The sequence below is a fragment of the Mauremys mutica genome, chromosome 20 (genome assembly GCF_020497125.1).
Source record: "Mauremys mutica isolate MM-2020 ecotype Southern chromosome 20, ASM2049712v1, whole genome shotgun sequence".
In the NCBI taxonomy this organism is placed as follows: domain Eukaryota; kingdom Metazoa; phylum Chordata; order Testudines; family Geoemydidae; genus Mauremys; species Mauremys mutica.
In genome coordinates this window covers 2,189,986-2,204,486 of record NC_059091.1, presented here as the reverse complement: position 1 = coordinate 2,204,486, position 14,501 = coordinate 2,189,986, and the positions used below count along the sequence as shown (strand labels likewise).

The 14,501-nt window shown below is 65.9% G+C and overlaps 2 protein-coding genes across 3 annotated transcripts; one reads left to right on the top strand and one right to left on the bottom strand.

Annotated features, from left to right (window-relative positions):
* Positions 1 to 5,271: 5,271 nt before the first annotated feature.
* Positions 5,272 to 9,067, top strand: FKBP11 (FKBP prolyl isomerase 11). Its single transcript, XM_044995386.1, has 6 exons — positions 5,272 to 5,431; positions 5,695 to 5,760; positions 6,425 to 6,512; positions 7,202 to 7,235; positions 8,293 to 8,363; positions 8,826 to 9,067. Exons 1-6 carry the CDS (start codon positions 5,318 to 5,320, stop codon positions 9,041 to 9,043), a joined length of 591 nt encoding a protein of 196 aa, XP_044851321.1. The 5' UTR covers positions 5,272 to 5,317; the 3' UTR covers positions 9,044 to 9,067.
* A 320-nt stretch (positions 9,068 to 9,387) lies between these two features.
* On the bottom strand, positions 9,388 to 13,613 carry CCDC65 (coiled-coil domain containing 65). 2 transcript variants are annotated; one of them, XM_044995383.1, is made up of 9 exons: positions 13,493 to 13,613; positions 12,924 to 13,071; positions 12,283 to 12,450; positions 11,931 to 12,100; positions 11,522 to 11,660; positions 10,965 to 11,162; positions 10,626 to 10,844; positions 10,145 to 10,297; positions 9,388 to 9,869 (listed from the first exon to the last, which is right to left on the bottom strand). In XM_044995383.1, exons 2-9 carry the CDS (start codon positions 13,059 to 13,061, stop codon positions 9,570 to 9,572), a joined length of 1,485 nt encoding a protein of 494 aa, XP_044851318.1. In that variant the 5' UTR covers positions 13,062 to 13,071; positions 13,493 to 13,613; the 3' UTR covers positions 9,388 to 9,569. The 2 variants fall into 2 exon arrangements, with proteins under 2 accessions (XP_044851318.1, XP_044851320.1); XM_044995385.1 differs by having other exon boundaries at positions 12,924 to 13,116; positions 13,493 to 13,610.
* Between the last annotated feature and the right edge of the window lie 888 nt (positions 13,614 to 14,501).

The window sequence follows — 14,501 nt, the reverse complement described above, 5'->3', positions numbered from 1 at the left end:
ACGGGGGCTGGTATGTGGGTGCAGGTGGCGGGGCCGCAGCCGGGGAATGACAGGCGTGGCCCAGACAATGGGAGCAGCGTCCCGGCGGGGGAATAGCTGGCATGCCGATCCCGTCGCCCTGGGAGCCAGCCCCACAGCCCAGCCCACGCTCTGGCCCCCCGCGGCGCCTTGTGGTGCTGGGTGGCCCCATACCCCCATGCTGCAGGGAAACGGGCAGGCTCCCAGCCAGCTGCCAACCCAGCTGGACGCTGCTCGGCCTGGCAAAGCCAACGCCCACAGGCCGGCGCACGAGCCCTCAGCTGAGCCCAACCTGAGCCAGCTCCTCCACCCAGCCCTGGAGCCTGGCACTGCTGAGCGGGACGACTGGGGGCTGCAGCTCGCTGGGGCTGTGGGGCTGTCCCTGGTGAGAGGAGCAGCTGAAAACGTTTGTACAGCTCCTAGCACCCTCCTGAGCAGGGCCCCGGGCGCTGCCCCTGCACAGAGCGAACGCAGCCTGCCCGGCCCCGTCAGGGCACACACTGGCCACGCCAGGGTCCCTCAGAGCCGGCAGCTCTGCACCAGGCTCGGTGCTTTACAGCCAAGGTGGCTGGGGGGGGCTGTTACCGAGTGTGCGAGCCGAGCCCATCCCACCCCTTGTGTGGGGCAGAGGGGCCTTCCCCAGACAGGAGCAGCCAGCGTGACCCTATCCCCGCCGAGCTGCATTCACACTGGGCAGCCTGGGCCCCCCTAGCTAGTCCAGGGCTCTTCAAGCCGGCCCACGGCCGTGTGGCCCCAGCGTCGGCTCAGCAAGGCCCCGTTTCTCAAGGGCGCCCTTGTCACCAAATGGGTGGATGTGCACGAGGGTGGGGCTGGACCCGGGCGTGGCGCTGCTGGGCCAGACAGCACACGCTGCATCATCTCATGGCCTCGAGGGCCTGTTCTGCACGCCCCAGAGCACAGGAGCCGGCCCCGGCCCCGGCCCGGCAGGTGCTGCGATGCCCTCACAGGAGCCATGGACGGAGGTTACGCCCCAGCCCTGTTCACAGGCATCTGCCCAAACCTCCTCCCCTGAGGGCTCGGAGTGATGGGACCCGCCTCTTGCCGGGCTGTGCGTGTGGTGGAAATGGACTGACCGGTTCTGCGTCCTGGCTCCGACCCTGCCACTGGGTCCCTGCTAGCCCCACCGGCACTGGGCCTGTCTTTCTGGTGGGGAATGTCTCCTGTCAGACTCCCAGCTCTCTGGGGCAGGGCCCTGGGCGGCCCCAGCCCGGCGGGGCCCCATCTGGCTGCGGCCACTGTGTCTTCCTGTAGCATCTGGGGGCCCAGCGGCGCTCAGGGGCCCCGGCGAGCCGTGAGTTGCCCACCCACAGAGTGAGATGCTGTCCCTGCCTCCAGCCAGGAAGGAGCATTAGCCCGCAGCACGGAGGAGGAGCTGAGGCCCAGGGCAGCGAGCTGGTTTGCAGCATGGCTGAGGACTTACCCCAGTGCCCTGGGCCCCAAGCTCTAGATGGTCCCTCCCCGCCTGCACCTGCTGGATGCCCGAAACGCGGTTAGGGTGAGGGGCCTTAAACATGCAATTAGGTTGACACTGTCTCTGGCAAGTCAAATCCTCAGCAGCATTCAGGGCCCTGTTTGCAGCAGTGCCCTGTCCAGGCCGGCTGGGATGCTAATGCTGCGAGCTTCCCTCTAGCGGTGCCCTAGGAACGCCAGCTGTAGGGAGCGGATGGAAAGGGAGGAATTTCTGATGATTTGCTGCCACCTTCTGGTGCTGGGAGCTTGGTGCCCTTAAAGCTCAGCATGCCCCAGACGCCAAGGCTGGAAGGTGCTTGGGGGTGGGGGCAGAGTCAGCATGTCACCCCCAGTTCTAATCATTTGAAAGCTGAGGAAATATAAGACACAGAGAGTGAGTCACTCACAGAGAACCCAGCCTGGAGTCCTGACTCACAACCCCCCCTCTAACCACTAGACCCCACTCCCCTCCCAGAGCCGGGCACAGAACCCAGCAGGCTGGACTCTAAGGGAGGTCCGATCCAGCCCGCCTGAGGGGCTGCTTGGGGGGAACTGAGTCCCCAGGTGGCCACTTCCTGGTTAATTGGCAAACGAGCCCCTGGAGCTGGGTGAGCTAAGGGGCGTTAGGCGGAAGCTGCTCCTAGAGCCGTGGCTCTCCTGGGCCTAGTCTGTGCTTAACGATTAGGTGGGTCGAGGCCCCTGGTGTCGCTCCAGCTGGGCTGGTGGAAGAATTCTATGGCTGCTCAGAGCGGTGGGCTGCCTCCGTGGATGGAAACGCCCCTTTTGCCACTACAGGAAGCAGGTGCTGCAGCGGCAGTGCCCACAGCAGAGCCGTGGCCGCGGAGAGACAGTGCTGTGCCCCGAGGGGCAGGGGGAGAGGAGATTCCGGCAGGGAGGCCTGTTCCCAGCAAAGGGCGCTTGCTCGCACACACTGGCAGGACGCCCAGGCTGGCAGGGGTATGGGCTGTCCTGGAGAACAGCTGGCAGGTCTCTGCAGACAGCTGGCTCGGGAGCAGGATTCTGACCAGACTGGAGTCCAGGCCCAGGGAAGGGAGCTGAGCTGAGCAGACCCTGCTGGTGAAGGGCCGGGGACTGACTGTCTCCCTGCTAGGATGAAGGTCTTTGGTCTGTTCTTCGTGGGCCATTTCCTGTTTGTGAAGGAGCCCCCCCCCCCCCAAGGGGATGCGCTTCGATACCTGAAAACCTGCTTGGACTTGCTCATACCCTGGGTGGAGGGAAGTCAGGTCGGGGGGGATCTGGGACAGCCGGCACTGCCAGACCCCTGTTGCAGCCCACCCCAGCCACTGCCACATGCTGTTCCCCAAAGCACTCGTGAGACGTAACGCAGAATGAACGCGGGTCTCTCCGCGCGCTGGGCCCGCAGTGCTCACGTAGCCAAGCTCTGCTCAGCTGAACATCGACTTTTACAAAACCGAAGGTGGCAGATGCCAGGAACTGGGGCTTTCAGAGAAACGTCCCCTGCCGGCCGGGAGTCTGGTGATCCAGTGGCTGGGCTCAGCAACGCTGTCACTCCTACCACCAGCCCAGCTCCCGCTGTGACCGAGACGCTGCTTCTCATACCGCAAAGGGGGCTTGTGCGTCTTCTCCCCTAGGGAACCAGCCCCCTGCTCTCTGCCCCCTCCCCCTGCCCTTTGCCGAGCCCCTGGGCCACAGCCGTGGCCTTCCATGGCGTTAGCACAGCTGGGCAATTCACCGGGAACCCACTACGGCCCAGTCCACCCAAAGCCTGGGTCTGTGCCAGTGATGTGGGGCGGGGCTGGGGGACTAGCCCCATTGCTCTCAGGGGAGGAGGGTTCCCTGCTGGTTTGATGGGAGCAGTGGGATGCTGCGCACTCGGGAACAGGCTCTGCACCTGGGTAAAGTGTGTGTCGGGGGCAGGGAGCTGCCCCAGGGGAGGGGGAAAGGGGGACGTGGTCACACCCACACCCCATCCTGGCCTCCTCCTGAACCGCCACTCCCCAGCTCCCCGGCTCTGTGCCGGCTAATGCTGTCGCTGGGGAGCCTTCGCCGGAGAGCACGCGCTGGAGTGCGGCCAACACGGAGTAACTCTACCGCTGATTTACACCCGCTGGGGGTCTGGCCCCATTGGCACCAAGGGAGCGAGAGTGATTTACACCAGCCCTGGAGTTTTGGCCCTAAACGCAGGTTTTGCAGAAGACCCGGGAATCCCCCGCCCCCATTAGAAGAGTCTATAAGGTGGGCACTGCAGCACCCCCAGCCTGGCTCCCCTGGGTTGAGGGCTGGGCCAAGGAGCTTTGCTGAGGGGTGGTGGGTGACCCCCTCCCTCTCCTGCACTGCTCCAGGTAGGCAAGGCCCCGCCCAGCCAGCTCCGCACAGGTTTGAAAGGGCTGAAGCCCCAGGCTGCCGCCTGGAACTCGGGCCACCCCAGGGGAAACTGGGGCTTTCGCCCCCGGGGAGTTTGCTCTGGAACCTGGGGCTGTGCCCCCCGACTCATTCACAAATAGGGGGTGCAGCCTCCTTCGAAACACGTGCGTGTGTTAGGTGTGCCAGGTGTGTGTGTGCCAGGTGTGCCTGTGCCAGGTGTGTGTGCGTTAGGTGTACCGGGTGTGCCTGTGCCAGGTGTGTGTGTGCCAGGTGTGTGTGTGCCAGGTGTGTGTGCGTTAGGTGTACCGGGTGTGCCTGTGCCAGGTGTGTGTGTGCCAGGTGTGCCTGTGCCAGGTGTGTGTGCGTTAGGTGTACCGGGTGTGCCTGTGCCAGGTGTGTGTGCGTTAGGTGTACCGGGTGTGCCTGTGCCAGGTGTGTGTGTGCCAGGTGTGCCTGTGCCAGGTGTGTGTGCGTTAGGTGTACCGGGTGTGCCTGTGCCAGGTGTGTGTGCGTTAGGTGTGCCGGGTGTGCCTGTGCCAGGTGTGTGTGCGTTAGGTGTGCCGGGTGTGCCTGTGCCAGGTGTGTGTGTATGGTGTGTGTGCCAGGTGTGCATGTGTTAGGTGTGCATGTGTCAGGGAGTGTGGGGGGTCCAGGCCCTGCACCCCCCACTTCCTGCGATTCACCGGGACTCTCAGCCGGCCAGTAACACAGAAGGGTCATTAGCCGACAGGACACAGTCCCAAGCAGGGCTTGTAGGTACAACCAGGACTCCTCAGCTGGGTCCCTTGGGGGGGGGGGCAGGGAGCTTAGACCCCAGCCCTGGGGTTCCTGCCTCTTCCCAGCCAGCCCCAAACTGAAAAACCCTCCAGCCGACCCCCCCCCGCTTCCTCTCCCTTTGTCCGGCAAAGGTGTCACCTGGCCCCACCCCCCTCCTGGCTCAGGTTACAGGCTCAGGTACCCCCTGCTCTCCCCTCCCCCGTGCAGACAGTCCCAGGTCAATCCATCCTGCTCCCTACTGCCTCACAGCGTGTGCCAGGTGTGCGTGTGCCAGGTGTGCGTGTGTTAGGGGTGTGTGTGTGTGTGTGTGTGTGTCAGGTGTGCGTGTGCCAGGTGTGTGTGTGCCAGGGGTGTATCTGGCTCCCCATGCTCACAACCCCCCCCCCCCGCAGTGACCCCGAGTTTGGAGCCCCCCGCTGTCTTGCTGCCCGGCCGGGCCCCAGGGCTCCTGAGCCCGGCCCGAGGCCAGGTGCCGCCGGGGGTAGCGGGTGTGCGGGGGGGGGGCGGGGCTCAGCTCGCACGTGCCCCGGGGCCGGCCGGGGCGGAGCTGCTGGGGGCCCATGAAGTCCTGGGTTGAATGACAGGGGGCGGGAAGGCACCAGGCGGCGCTGGCCGCGGGGCGGGGCGGGGCGGGGCGGGGCGGGGGCAGGAAGCTCTAGCGGCCCCCCCCCCTCACACACACTCCCGGGCAGGCTCCGCGCTGACCATGCTCCTGCGCCCCCCGGCCGCCCTCCTCCTCCTGCTGCCGCTGCTGGGGTGCGGGGCGCGGGGGGAGAGCGGCGGAGACACCCCGCCCCGCGCGCCGCAGCTGGAGACCCTGGTGAGGGCGCGGGGCGCCGCGGGGGGGCCCGCTCCGGAACGGGGTGCGGGGGGGGGGAGAGCGGCGGGACACCCCCCCACGCGCCGCAGCTGGAGACCCTGGTGAGGGCGCGGGGCGCCGCGGGGGGGCCCGCTCCGGAACGGGGTGCGGGGGGGAGCTCCGCGCGGGCCTGTTTCCAGCTGGGGGGGCGCGGGGCCTGTGTCTGAGCACGGGGGGGGGCCGGCGCCAGAGCTGTGACCCCCCCCCTTGCGCTCGCCCCGCAGGTGGCGCCCCCCGAGGACTGCGCGGCGCGCTCGGCGCTGGGCGACACGGTGGAGATTCACTACACGGTAAGGGGGGGGCGCAGGACACGTCAGCACCGGCGGCTTCTTCCGCCCTGGGCGGGGCCAGGCCGGGGCGGCTCCCACCTGGGGGGGGGGGCGCCGAGCCCCAGACGTGGCGGTGCGGCCGGCGGGGGGGGTGACTGGATCCCCTCGGCTGGGGCAGGGGAAGTGAGCGGCTCCCCTGTCCGGGACGTGGGGGGGGGCAGTGCCCCTGAGTCTCTGGGGCGTGGGGCTGGCAGCGGGACAGTGACCCTGTGGGGGGGGGGTTGTGGGGACTGTGCCCCCGTGTGTGTCTGGGGGGGGATGGCAGTGCCCCTGTGTCCGGGGGGGTTGGGGGCAGTGCCCCTGTGAGGGGGAGGGTTGAGAACAGTGCCCCTGTGTCCCGGGGGGGCTGCAGTTGTGTCCCCTTCCCAGGAGCGGCAGAGGGCAGAACTCCAGCCGTTCTGCCACCTTTGCCCTTCACGCTGCTTTGTTCCCACGTCTGCCCCCCGCCCCGCTGCCCCCCCCCCCCCGGGGAGGCCTAGGGACCGTGCCGGCGTCTCCCTGGCAGGGCCCTTTGCGTGTCTGTCGGGGTGGCGCAGCGGGAGCTCCCTCGCCCCAGGGCCTCGTGCCCCAGCTGGCAGGGTGCCCGCGCTGGGGGTTACCCGCGTGTGTCAATGTCTCCCCGCAGGGCAGCTTGGAGGATGGGCAGGTCATCGACACCTCGCTCTCGCGGGACCCCCTGCAGGTGGAGCTGGGTAAAAGACAGGTGATCCCTGGTACGTTAGCCTGGGCCCCAATCGGGGGCGGCTGGGCCGGGCCCGGCCTCCAGAGATCTGGGCTCTGTTCCCACCTTGGCCATTGACTGCGTGCGTGCCCTTGGCCAGCACTTAACCTCTTTCGGCCTTTGTCCGCACCTCCCCAGCAGGGCCTGTGCAGCGCCCGGCACGATCTCGGTTGGGGCCCGTACAGCGCCTGGCGCGACACACTGATTGCAGTGGAAGGTGCAGGAGTCTCTTCCGGCTGGTCTCTGTTGGCATCTGCTGGAAGGACCAGGTGCCGCACGGGCCCCCTGCACTGCTCTGAATCCGGCTGCCCCTGGAACGCACTGACATGTTCCCCTGCCTGTCCTCTCTGCAGTGACAGTGTGTGAAGGGGCCACTGCCCCTTGCTCCGGTGTGTGCGTGACAGACTCTCCCCTCCCACATCCAGCCCTTGCTCCCACTTCCTTGGCACCCCGGCCCTTGCTGTCACTGCCTCCTTGTGGCAGCTTTCAGCGGCTGAACCCCCTGGTGCCGTGAGCCTGCCAGAGCTCAGCGGGGCCGGGGGCTCGGAAGGGAGGCCTCCTGCGACAGGGGGTGGGAAGATGAGCAATCCCAAAGAGGCCCCTCACCCAGGAGGGTGGGGAGCCTTTCAGAGAATCCCCCTGATCTGTGTCTCTTCTTCTGTGGTTTTTCCCTCCTCCCAGGCTTGGAGCAAAGCTTGCTAGACATGTGCGTTGGGTAAGTGAGGCCCTGGCTTGCTAGCAAGAGCAGTGGTGGTGTGGCTGGGGAAAGGCATCCTGGCTCAGTGCTCTCAGCCAAAGCAATAGACAAGATGGGGATCCTCGGTGCTCCCCTTCTGCTCCCAGTACGGGGCTTCCCACGGGGCTGGATCAGCAGAGTGGGCAGGGGGCCGGAGACCCAAACATGGTAAAAATCAGGTCAGAGCCTAGGCGGGGGGCCCAGCTCTTTGCTGTATCTGCATTTTCTCTCCAGGAGGCTGGGCCTGGCTCTCGGTGTGTGCTCATCTCCTGGAACAGGAAGGGGGCTCTCTGCCTGCCCTCTGGGCTGGGCCAGGCTGCCTGCTGGCGGCAGGGGCCCGGAGTTCCCTTCGTGCGGACTGGGTTTCTGCAGGCAGGTGCCCGGGACTGGGATTTAGCCACGGGCCTGCAAGCGCTTGGAGATGAACATGCAGCTCTGACTCTAGCCCACCCAGGGCTGGACCGGGTCACGGGCTGGATGCGAAACCTCGCGGGAAGCTGCTCTCAGTCACGGAGCCAGCGCCCCAGCCACCTGCTGCTGGACGTGCTGCCTTGGCGAGGAGGCCCTAATGCGTTCTCGTTACCTTAACACCTCCAGGCCCTTCTCCTTGGACACGGGCTGGCAGGGGCGGCTCCCAGGCCCCAGCACGCCAAGCGCGTGCTTGGGGCGGCAAGCCGCGAGGGCCCTCCGCAGGCAAACTGCCGGAGGCAGACTGCCTGCCGTGCTTGGGGCAGCAAAATCCCTAGAGCCGCCCCTGCGGGCTGGTACCCTCAGCAGCCTGCGCACAGCTCAGCTCTATCGGTTACGTTCTACCCAGGTACAGTTTCAGTTTGATGCGGCATTAGACACTTCTTGTCCTGAACTGTGATGGAGTTGTGCTGTGTGGCTGCTGAAGCGGTGCTGTGCTCCACCCCAGCAGTGGTCGCACTTCCCTGGTGGATGGGGTGCCTTGGGCAGGGGATGCTGCGTGCGAATGGCAGGGCTGTGGCAGACGGTTTGGCCCTTGCTCTGATGTGCCTCTCCCTCTGCCTGGCAGGGAGAAGCGGAGGGTGATCATCCCGCCTCAGCTGGCTTACGGCAAGCGAGGATCCCCGCCTGCTGTCCCAGGTAACTGCCGCCTCCGCGCCTGCCAAGCCTGGCTGGACGTGGGATCTTCCTTAATCGGCCTGAGTCTCAGAGCCAAGCCCTGGTGCCCCCACCAGCCCTCTGGCTACCCAGCAACACCTGCTACAGAGCCTGCTCCCTGGTGGATTTGGTGCGGGGCTGACGGACAGCCCCGGAGCTGGACCTTGTGCCCCACCCGGCCCGCCAAGGAGCGAGGGAGTTTGGGCTCTGTAGCCCCTTCAGTCCTTGGCCTGCCTGGAGAGGCTGCCAGAGCTGACATGGCAGGGCTGGGACTCCCCAGAGCTGCAGCTGCCTCTGCTTTGCTCTGGGGGAGCAGCGCTGTCTGGTGCCCTCCCATGAGCTTGGGCAGTGACCACATGCCCTGTGCCAGCTGGGTCAGGACCACTCCCACCTCTGCCGCGTGTGCAGGGGAGCCCCGCTCAGCCATGCTCCCTCTCTCCCCAGCTGATGCCGTGCTGCAGTTTGATGTGGAGCTGGTTGGCCTCTCCCGGGCCAGCTACTGGCAGAAGCTGACGAATGACGTGCTGCCCCTGCTCTGCATCGGGCTGATCCCGGCTCTGCTGGGCCTGATTGGCTACCACCTTTACCACAAGGCCAGCAGCTCCCGGGGAGCCAAGAAGAGGCTCAAGGAGGAGAAGAGAAACAAGGCCAAAAAGAAATAAACCTCCTCCCCTCCCACAGTGTCAGCACCTGCTCTGTGGCTGCTTCTGTCAGGGTCCCTGGGGGAAGCCGAAAGGGGGCCGGAGCAGCAGGACCGGCTTGAACCTGACCAAGCCAGCTCCCAGGGCTTAGACAGGGCAGGAGAGTGACGGCATCTCGCTCACGGTGGCCACCTGCCTGCGCTTTCCCAGGATCAGGCAATCCCAGGGCCGTGCTTCCCTGGGGCAGGGCCTGGCCTGCAGGCTGCAGTGCTGCACCAGGGTTACCAGCCTGCCTTGGCAACGCGGGGGTAGAGCCATGTCCCTGGATGCCCCTCGGCTCCCCTACACTCCCCTGTCAGGCGTCACCACTGCGATCAGTACAACCCTTTAATGGGCACGGAGTTTCCCCAGCAAGTGGGACAGCCCCACGGGGGAAGCGCTCGCCGCTCCTCACGCCCGACTCGCCCAGCCACGCGCGCCAGGCACAAGCTGCCGCAGCTCGCAGAGCACAGTTCCCAGCATGCCCCAGGCTGGGTAGGTGCGCAGCTCACAGGATGTGTGGCACCTCGTGGGCAGCCTCGATGACATTGTGAAGGAGTCGTTTTCGGTGGGCTTTGCCGGCAGGCCCAGGCGCATGGGGCTTGTGGTTGACGATGAGCAGTGGGTTGAGCCTGCTGAGAACCTCATCGCTCACCGAGATCCCGTCCAGGTACTGCTTGAGCAGCAGGCGCAGCTTCTGGTTCTCCTGACACAGCACTGCCTTCTCCCGCTCCAGAGACAGCTGCTCCAGCTTCACCTTGTTGTACCTTTGCCAGAAGTGCTCCAGGCCCAGGTAATCCTGCATCAGCTGCAGTTGGAAGGACAGAGGAGAGCTGAGGGGGGGCAGCGCTGGCTTGGGGGAGGCTCCCACAATGCACCCCATCTGGTTCTGCTTGTCCCCTCAATTAAAGAGCGCACGGTTCTCAGCAACCTTCTCCCCAGCCGCCCGGTGCGGCACACGCTCTCCACCAGCTATGCCAGCCTGCCTCTAGGCACCCACAGCGTCTGGGTCCCTGCCCTCCTTCCAGCACCCTGAGGGGAGGGAGGGGGTCCAGGACCAGGCCAAATGCTTTCACCCCTTACCTGGGCCAGCTGCTCCCCAGGCTTCTCCAGGGAGACCTGCTCCACCTTCTCCTGCTCCTCCCTGCTCAGCAAGGAGGCGTAGAATGGTAGCACCTTCTCCTCCTCGGTCTCCAGCTTCCGACACATCTCTGCCAGCCTCAGGATGAGCTCTGCCTGAGGGGCAAGCGAGGCCTTAGCGGGCCGGTTGGGAACAGCTCGATGAGCAGTGGAGAATGGCTGTGTGCTCTGGAAACCAGGAGGGGGCACTTTTCCTGGGGGGGTGCTGAATTGTGTTGACAATGCAGGGGGACGGCAGAAGTGTCTCCCTGGGGCCAGGAAGGGATGATGGGTTTGGGGGAAGCGAGTCTCCCACCAGCCAGGCTGCATGGCTGGGACTTCTCTCTGCTGTCTGTCCTTGGCCAGTGCTATGCATGGGAGAGCAGGGCCCCCATGGGCGGGGCAGAGGCCTCTCCTGCAGGGTTAGGGGAACTCTGGCCTTTACCTTTTCTAGGACACGCCTTAGCTTCTTCAGGGCAGTGCTGCTCTCCAGGGTGAGCTTGGCCAGGTTGCTTCTGGCCTTGGTCCTGGCCTGGTTCATCTGGCTCTTGAGCTTCTGCAGCTGCTTGAGCACAACCTCCTTCTCCTCTTGCAAGCGCCGGTTCTGCTCCTCGGCCTCCCGCATGTGTGCCGTGATCTTGCCTTTCAGGATGCCAATGGAGTCCTGGCAGGGAAATGGCGCCCGGAGCAGTCAGTGAGGAGCTCAGCACACAGGGAACCCCATAACCCCCCAAGAAGGCCTGTTTCCTACAGCCAGGGCTTGGGGTGGGGCAGCCTCGCTGACCTGAATTTTCTGCAGCTTCTTCATCTGCATCTCAATCTCCTTGGAGCTCTTCTCATCCTTCAGCTTGAGGGCCTCAAATGCAATCTTCCGGTCCTCTGTTGCCTCGGTGTAGTTCTTCAGCGCCTGCTGGAACCGCTTCCACAGCTCCTCCACTGTGCCCTCCAGCTGCACACGCAGATAGTGCTTCTCCTCCAGGTTCTGGGGGGGGGAGACATGTTAGCCCCTCACCCACCCTGAGCCACCAGCCTCCCCTCCTCTGACTCCCCAGGCCAGCCATGCCTGCAGAGCCCACCCCAGGAGGGGAGCTCCCCCACCCCAGTCCCACTGGGACTGGGCAGCAGCCCCCTAAGCTGGCAGTGGGGAGGACCTTGTGGTAGAGATGGACTCTTGCCCATACCCTGTGCCTTAGCAAGCCCTGCACACATAGGAGTGTGAGGAGGAGGAGGGGCTCCTCACCAGAGTCAGCCACCAGCTGCTGGCTGAAGAACCAGAGGAAGGCTGGTGTCACCAAGCCCCTCCCCTGCCCCAGGCTGGCATGGAGCAGCCTCAGCCCAGACCTTGTTCTTGACGTCGTCCCTGGTGCTCTGGAAGTCCAGCTTGGCCTCGTACTCGCTCTCACTGAAGTTCTGCTCCAGGGCCAGCAGCACGTCCCGCAGGTAGCGGCTCTCCTTGTCTTGGTGCTCGATGATCATCCTCCTGGGGAAGCCACAGGTGAGCCGCCAGGGCTGAGCCAGCATGGCCCGCGGAGGGGAAGGGACAGCAGCTGATGGCTACCCAGAGAGCTCTGGGGAGCTGCTCCGTAGTGGGGCTACAGCTGGAGCTCAGCACAAGAGCCTTGTGGCCAGGGATGAGGGCTCATGGCCCTGGGGCTCCATCAAGCTGGTTCCCCATCCCTGTGTTCATCACCTGCCTGTCTGTGCCCTCCCCCAAAGCGGGCGATCCTCCCCTCCCACCCCACCCCCGTACCTTTCTGTCTCAAACTCCTTCTTCAGGGCCTCCAGCTCGGTGTTGTAATCCTCATCCAGGTACCTCAGGCGGCACCGCTGGAGCTGTAGCAACTGGTCGATGTTGTGCAGGTGGCTGCACAGGGCATGAGTGTACTGCGCCTCTGCCTCAGACAGGTCCCTGGCCAGCGACTGCATAGATGACAGAGAAGGCTCAGGCACTGCAGCGCTGGCCCCAGAGCCAGCGAGCTCAGCAGCAGCGAGGGCTGCAGGGCGCATGGAACCCTGCTTTGAGCACGTTTCCTCTCCTTGGGGGGCATTGCTAGCCACTCTTCCAACCCTGTTCATGGGCCCACAGGACCCCTGCTGCTTACCTGGATGACACTGTCCTTGCAGTCCACCACCCGCTCAAAGGTCTGGCTCAGGATCTCAATGTCCTTGCGCAGTTCTCTGGCCTTGACTTCCCGCAGCACCGTGCGCCACTGCAGGTTGATTTTATTCATGTTGAGGGCGCTGTTGTGCTCCTCCTTCGCCAGCTTGTCCTGCGGGGTGGGTCAGAAGGTTACACTGGCTGGATGGGAGCACATCCCAACCACCTACCAGTATCTAAGTAGCTCAAGTGGAACCTGCAGCCCCAAGCACTGCGCAAGCTCCAGAGACTCCGCCAGCTCCCAGCAGCGTGCAACAGAAGGACTGAAGGGACGCCCATCATGTGCCACACTGGTTCAGCATTACGAGGGGAGAGCCCAGCGCAGTCTGGGCAGAGAGCCCGGCTCACGTGGGAGAATGAGGCCCTGGAACGACAGCTCCCTTGCGGGGGACGTTTCAGAAGCAAAATTGTAGGTTTTGATTGTTGGCCCAAAAGTCGACATTTTCTGTCGAATGCCCCCCCCCCGCCAGCCATTTTCCTGCCCAGCTCCAGGTTCCAGCTCAGCGCCCAGGGGGCAATTCGCAGGTGGCACTAAACAGCGATGAGCGGCTGGGCCCCCCACCCCGCCCGCGCCCCAGGCCTCGCCTTCAGGAACTGGGTGAGCATGTCCTCCTTCTTCTTGCTCAGCTCCTCCTCCGCCAGCATCTTCTGCTGCAGCAGCAGCAACCGCTCCTCCTCGCTCAGGGCGGCCGCCTTGCGCCCCTTGCGCCCCTTCTTCGGCATGGCTGCGGGGCTGGGGGGAGCCGGGTGAGAGGCTGCCAAGGGGGCGCCCCCCTCCCTGCACAGGGTCCCTGCTCAGAACCCTCCCCCGCTGCAGACAGCCCCCTCCCCCCCAGGGTGCTCCCCACGGGCCCCCTCCCCCCAGGGTGCTCCCCCCATGAGCCCCCCACGGGACCCCTGCCTCCAGGGCCTCCTCCCCCCATGAGCCCCCCACGGACCCCGCGTCCATGGCCCCCTCCCCCTATTACCCCCCTCCCCCAAGGGTGCCCCCCACGGGGCCCCCTCCCCCCACGGACCGCTTGCCCCCCACGGGTCCCCTGCCGCCAGGGGCCCCCCTACTACCCCCCTTCCCCAAGGGTGCCCCCTATGGGCCCTCTGCCCCCCCCACGGGTCCCCTGCCGCCAGGGGCCCCCCCGGCTGCCCCCCCCCGGTACCTCTTGAGCCTCCCCCCTGCAGCAAGTCGCGTCCCTCTGTCTCCTAGCAACAGCCGCTGCCGTTGGAGGGGCGGCCCCTGCGGCCCGGACGCTGACGAGCGGTCGCTCTAGGAAAGAGGGAGGCCCCGGGCGGGAGTGAGCGGCCCCTGCGCCTGGAGGACCCGCCGGGCCCGGCGACCGCCGGGGGCGGGGAGGGTATGGAGGGGGAGGGGATTGCAGGGGAGGGGTTAGTGGGGGGAGGGGTTAGGGGGAGTGGGGACAGGAGATGCAGGGGAGGGGTTAGTGGGGGGAGGGGGAGGGGGGAGTGGGGACAGGAGATGCAGGGGAGGGGTTAGTGGGGGGAGGGGAGGGGATTGCAGGGGAGGGGTTAGTGGGGGAGGGGGAGGGGTTAGTGGGGAGGGGTTAGGGGGAGTGGGGACAGGAGGGGAGGGGGAGGGGGGGGAGTGGGGACAGGAGATGCAGGGGAGGGGTTAGTGGGGGGAGGGGGAGGGGATTGCAGGGGAGGGGTTAGTAGGGGAGGGGAGGGGATTGCAGGGGAGGGGCTAGTGGGGGGAGGGGGAGGGGGAGGGGATTGCAGGGGAGGGGTTAGTGGGGGAGGGGGAGGGGATTGCAGGGGAGGGGTTAGTGGGGGAGGGGGAGGGGATTGCAGGGGAGGGGTTAGTGGGGGGAGGGGAGGGGATTGCAGGGGAGGGGTTAGGGGGAGGGATTAGTGGGGGGAGGGGGGACAGGAGATGCAGGGGGAAACAGTTCCCTGACCAGAGAGGGCGGCCGGGACTCAGCTGTGTCAGTTATTAACAATACCGGCGGCTGTCACTGGCTGGCCCTGCAAAGCGCTAGGAACCCGGTTAGCCCCCTTCTGCGCTGAGCCCCCGGCAGGCGGAGCTGGAGCTGGTAAACCAGGTGTCAGGCATTTCCCCTTCAGGGCTGCGAGCGGCCTTGGGGGTCAGACTGGCTGGCTCGGGGGGGGCGGGGGGATGGGGCACAGGGTTTGTCCCTCTGGGGGCACCGG

Bases quoted from the DNA above. Each gene is read 5' to 3' on its own strand.
- FKBP11 (XM_044995386.1), top strand. From the start codon at position 5,318: ATGCTCCTGCGCCCCCCGGCCGCCCTCCTCCTCCTGCTGCCGCTGCTG. The intron at 7,236-8,292 runs GTAAGTGAGGCC...TCTGCCTGGCAG, and splicing joins TTGCTAGACATGTGCGTTGG to GGAGAAGCGGAGGGTGATCA. The intron at 8,364-8,825 runs GTAACTGCCGCC...CTCTCTCCCCAG, and splicing joins ATCCCCGCCTGCTGTCCCAG to CTGATGCCGTGCTGCAGTTT.
- CCDC65 (XM_044995383.1), bottom strand. From the start codon at position 13,061: ATGCCGAAGAAGGGGCGCAAGGGGCGCAAGGCGGCCGCCCTGAGCGAG. The intron at 12,101-12,282 runs GTAAGCAGCAGG...TCATCTATGCAG, and splicing joins GCAAGGACAGTGTCATCCAG to TCGCTGGCCAGGGACCTGTC. The intron at 11,661-11,930 runs GTACGGGGGTGG...TGGCTTCCCCAG, and splicing joins AAGGAGTTTGAGACAGAAAG to GAGGATGATCATCGAGCACC.